Below are 5,511 nucleotides of genomic sequence, written 5' to 3'. Positions count from 1 at the left end.
TCCTTCCTTCCTTCCCTCCCTCCCTTCCTTCCCTCCCTCCCTTACTTACTTACTTTTAAGTGTTGTCACTTAAAAATATCAAAATCTCATCGAGGACCACACACTGCATTTAGTTTTCACTTCTCTTTAGTCTCCTTTGCTCTGTGAGAGCACCTCAACCTCTGTCTTTGATTAGCTTGGCATTTTAAGGAGTGCAGGCAGTTACTTCACAAAAATGCATCTCATTTGTGCTTGTGGATATCATTTCATGAGTAGAATCAGGTTATGCCTTTGTGGTAGAAAGGCTAGAAAAAGAATGTATTCTACTTTGTATGTCAAATCAAGAAGCACACATCAATTTCTATCATGCTGTTGTTGTTGTAGTTGGGTGCCATCAAGAATGACTCACAGTGACCGTAAGAACATCAGATCTGAACCTCGTCCCGTTCTGCACCATCTTTCCCTTCTCTGACACACTTGAGCCTACTGCTGTAGTCACTGTGTCAGTCTGTCTCATTGAGGGTCTTCCTTCCACTCCTTTGACCTCCACCTTTTTTTGTTTTCTTTTTTTTTTAACCTCCACCTTTCTAATTATGATGTCCCTTTCCAAGGAATTACCTCTTAACAATATACTCATTTGATTCTAAAATTCCCATGGCAATGAAAGAAACCTAAAATAGTCAAAACATTTTTTTAAAAACACCAAGTTCAATGGCTTACACTTTCTGATTTTGAGACTTATTAAAGGTTACAATGTTGTTGTTGTTAAGTGCCTTTGACCCTATGTCCAATAGCTCTGAACTCTATCCTGAGCCAGGACAGATATGACATGCAAAGCAATGGAACAGACTAGAGAGGTCATAAAGGGACCCATTCAATACTGTCAACTGACTTTTTTATAAAGATATCAACATCATTTAGTAGGGAAAGGATAGTAACATCTATAAAAATGGTGCTGTTAAAATTGGATATCCACAACAAAAGATTAATCTCAATCCAAACTTTATACAAGAAAATTAACTTGAATAGCATTCTGGCTGCACAATCTATATAGTGTGTTTGCTGCTGATTATCAAGAGAGATGAGTCACAAGACAAGCCTCAGACAGCGGACTTATATACCAAACTATACATCCTTGTAACTCAAAATACAAGAAACCACCTTTTAAACATGAGCAAAAGAATTATTATGAATAGTCTATAAGCCCATGTAAAGATTCTCTAAATCATTTGCCATTAGGGAAATACGATTTAAAGCCACAATCAGATACCTACACAGCACAGAGTGGCAAACATTTAAAAAAGACATAAATGTCAAGTGTTGTGGGAATATAAAATAATACAAATAGAAGAATAGTATGGTAGTTTCTAATAAGGTTAACAAGATACCACATCACACCCAACCACTCCATTAGTCAGTATTTACTCTAGGGAAATGCATGTCCATAGAGAGATATGTACATGAATGTTCACATTACTTCTATTCAAAATAGTCTAAAACTGCAAACAGCTCAAATGCCCATCAATTTTGTCTATCAAGTTTGTCCATCACTGTGACTTAATCATACTATTAAAAAATCGAACAAGCACTGTGGCATTTGGACAAGAACAAACTGGGAGGAGGGTAGAGAGAATAGTGCAACAATCAATGAGTGGAAGCCCAAAATCTCTGTAAATGTTTATGAAAATTAATAAAATATAATTATAGAAAAAAAAATCGAAAGAAATAAACTGTTATATGCAAGAGCATGTATGAAACTGAAAAAAATTATACTATGCAAAGCATAAGAGTTTATCAACTATATCCTACTAATGTAGTTTCTGTTTATAAGAAAGCAAGCTCTAGTGGTTTAGTGATAAAGAGCTGAGCTGCCAATCCAAAGGCACATGGTTCACATCCAGAAGCACCTCCAAAGGAGAAAGATAGGCAACGTCTTCCCCTTGCAATTTAATGCCTCTGAAAACCTATTGGAGGGTCAGTTGGAGCCAGTCCTGACTTGATAGTACACAACATTAACAATGTTTATAAGAATCTCTAGAATAAAAAAAAATCTATTTTAACAAAGTAGTTCAGTGGAGCTGAAGTGGAGCCAGGAAGGAGATGACAGTTCCCGAGGGTCATGAGAAAACTTCATGACATAATGGGATTTTTTTTTCCCTCTGTGCATTTGTTTTTAATAGAAATGTGTTATATATTATATTATTAATGGGTGTTCATATTTTTTTCCAAAGCTCATTAAATGACACTTAAAATAAACATATTAAGTATAAATTATTTTGTGACAAAATTAATTTTCTATACAGTTTATCTCTAGGGATCTGAGATGTCACCTTTACTGTAAGAAATCCTTTTTAAAGAAGAAAAAGAATGCTTAATTTGATACTAGATTAAAATAGTCATAAACCAAAAGGCAATACGCAAATATAAAAATGTAATAAAGATTATATGAAAACAAAAAACACTCTGGCTTTTGTCTTCATTTCATTGACTCTGGGAAAAAATATGAAGAGCTGATAGTCTTATTTATATCTACTGTGATGAAATACATGACACACTTCGACACGGTTGTCCCGGCCAAGTCCTCAAAGACCAGATGGAAGTGTTAGTCCTGAAGTCTTCGTCCCCACTGCGCTTCCTTCTTCCAGGAGATATTTCTCTTACATTATGTTATCATGGAGTATGTACAGAATTAAAATAGCAAGTCAACACAAATAATCATTTCCTGTTCTTAAAATAGTACATCTGTTATGCTTTTCCTTTTAAAAATCTAAAGATCTGTTTTACTTACGTGGTCTGGCTCATTTCTCAGGTGGGTCAGTGAAGAGGAGGGTAAGACTTGTTCCCACCATTTCATCTAAGTGTATGGTGAGAACAGTTTGCCTAAAGCATACTGGTATCAACAATATTCTTTGATCTAGTTAAAAATAACTGACCTGCTAAAATATGACCAGTCATATTACTTACTACCTTACCTTTGGTCTTTGACACTGACTCATGTAAATGGTGCTTATTATCGTTAGAAATATATATGTGCACAATTCGAAATGTCATGAGAAAAAGAATTAATGCATCATACAAAGTTAGAGAGAAACCAAAAGCTTCTTAAAACAATCATGCCATGTACCAAATACATAAAGAAAAAAGTAAATATTCACCATTTCTAAAAAATGCCATTCAAAAATCAAGGAAAATATCAGCCTGATTCAATAAGTCTGTGTTGGATTTCAAGTAGGAGGATCTTTTCTATTTTAAACCATGACATTTTCTTTCCATCCACTAGCAACTAGCCTGATAACCTAGGCTAATTACAATTTAAATTGAGTTAACTTCCATTAAGTATTTCAATTTTCTTTAAACATAGACTAACAGACATCGGTAAAAAGATAATCTTAGAGTAATCCCATCATGTTCTGAAGATTCCAAGTTGAGCATGAGTACTCTAGCTTTCTGTAATTAGGAAGTGGGCAGCACTAACAGTGAGGGTAAAGAATTCAACCACTCACATTACTTCATGGAGCACCCTTAAAAAAAAAAAGAAACCACCTTGCTTGATTTTTACCCATCACAAGAGGGGGTACTTTCTGGAAAATCATAAGCATTACTTGCTAACCTTTACTGAGTTCCAAGGGCTGTCCCTAAGCTAGGACCATTCTCTTCCATTAGTGGTGATGACATTTTACACTAGGGTATTGTACCCAAGTTTCATTTTTCTGAACTCTTACATTTTGGTGGCATTCTTTCAGCAAGTTAATCAAGATGTTGCATTCTTCAGTGTGCAAGTGTGGAGACAAGTCTGGATGCATCCTTAGGAGAATGTGACGGAGAACAGCAGAACAACCTGTGGACACAAGAGCGTCTTGAATATGCATGCAGATTTTTGATAGGGCAACATAAAACTATTTTTTAAGAGAGACTCTCAGTGACTTTTATCAGAAAGGAATGCTGACCATTAACAAGTTATGTGACCTCAGGCAAGTAAGTTATTAAACTTGAACTTCAGTTTCCTTATCCAGTAAGTTAACATATTCAGTACGTGACCAGAAGTCTAAAGAGCCTACAGGTTTTAAAACCGAACAGAAATCCCCTGGAGACCCATAACTAGAAATAAGTACTCAAGCAATAAGCAGCTGCCTGTATTATTAAGTCTGACTTCAAATATCTTTCCCACATTCCTTAAAGTGATTAAAATGCACTCTGTTCAGATGAAATTCTACCAATCTTGATTACTAAACTTTTCAATAAAGGACATTAATCTGATAGTTTCAAGCCACTAGTTAGCCTCACATTAGTACGGTTTCATTTCGACTGCTTTCTTCTTAACATTTGGCTGAGAAAACCTAAAGAAGTAAATGTAAGCATATCCTACAAAGACAACGGTCCACATCTCACTTTGGTGAATAATAGCAACTTGCGTCTCAAAAGCACGTTAGTTCTCGCCATCTCCTGAGCAAAGTTGTATACAAACTATCGGTCCAAAGGACTAACAGGCCATGGACCACACAAACCTCAACTTCTCTGACCCTAGACCTAAAGATCCAGATGGAGCTTGACTTCCACTGCTGACAAATCTAAACAGATCACAGTAAAAGGTCCTGGATAGAGGAGGGTCATGAGGGGAGCGTAGTGTGGAAATGTGAGCAAACTGTAAAACATTAAACGGGCCAGGCTGGCCTGTCTGAAGACACTGGTAGAACCTTGGAAACTATGACCTTTAGTCATCCTTCAAAACATCCCCATAGTTCAACTTTCAAACAAATAACACTAAGAGAGACATTCAATCCTTAGAATAACCAACCACTTAACACCCAAAGGGCACCATCTGTCCAAGAGTAAAGCCTAGAAAGCAGAAGGTGTAGAATAGAAAGATTGATGGAAATGACAATAACAGGGAGCAAGGGGGGAAAGTATAGCTACACTGTGGGTACTGCAATTAGTCATAAAACAAAACATGGATGATGAGTGCAAACAAAAACCAGTTTGCTTATAAACTTTCACTCAACTCATAATTTAAATTTTTTAAAGTCAATGTGAAAATGTTTTTTTCTTAAAGTTCCAACTGAGCAGATACATCTATAAAGTAGAATTAAAGTAGAACTGAAAACTATTTAAATTAAGTTTAACTGGTTCATCCATGGAGAGAAAAATTAACAGACATGGCCACAGTAAAACATTATTCTGAGGTGCCTGCAATACTTACTTAGCACTATTATCTACTGTATTTTTCTTCATGTATGAGTCAAGATCAACTCTTCTGCTCACAATATTTCATTTAATGCACAAAGATTATAAAAAGAAAAAACTACTTAATTGTTTTAATCTTTCAAAAGTTTCAAGAAATATTAGGAGAAAACCATGACCTTAGATTGGGGGAAAAGTTCTTAGATATATCAAAAGCATGACCTCTAAAAGATGACCTTGATAACCAAGCATTGAAATAAAAAATTCTTATGCTTTAAAAAAATCATTAATAAAATTAAAAATGAACCTCAGATTAGAAGAAAACATTTGCAAGGTTACAGGTGATTAAGGACT

The 5,511-nt window shown here is 35.3% G+C and overlaps 1 protein-coding gene across 1 annotated transcript in view; it reads right to left on the bottom strand.

Moving 5' to 3' along the window:
* CMC2 (C-x(9)-C motif containing 2) overlaps nucleotides 1–3,782 on the bottom strand; it is a 14,285-nt gene extending 10,503 nt beyond the window's left edge. The window contains exon 1 of the mRNA XM_006888812.1: nucleotides 3,702–3,782. Within this exon, the coding sequence (XP_006888874.1) occupies nucleotides 3,702–3,782 (81 nt within the window). The remainder of the gene's footprint in view (nucleotides 1–3,701) is intronic.
* Nucleotides 3,783–5,511: the final 1,729 nt, after the last annotated feature.

The sequence above is a fragment of the Elephantulus edwardii genome, unplaced genomic scaffold (assembly GCF_000299155.1).
Source record: "Elephantulus edwardii isolate Elephantulus edwardi_28Jun2011 unplaced genomic scaffold, EleEdw1.0 scaffold00072, whole genome shotgun sequence".
In the NCBI taxonomy this organism is placed as follows: Eukaryota; Metazoa; Chordata; class Mammalia; order Macroscelidea; family Macroscelididae; genus Elephantulus; species Elephantulus edwardii.
This window is presented reverse-complemented; position numbering and strand designations above follow the sequence as displayed.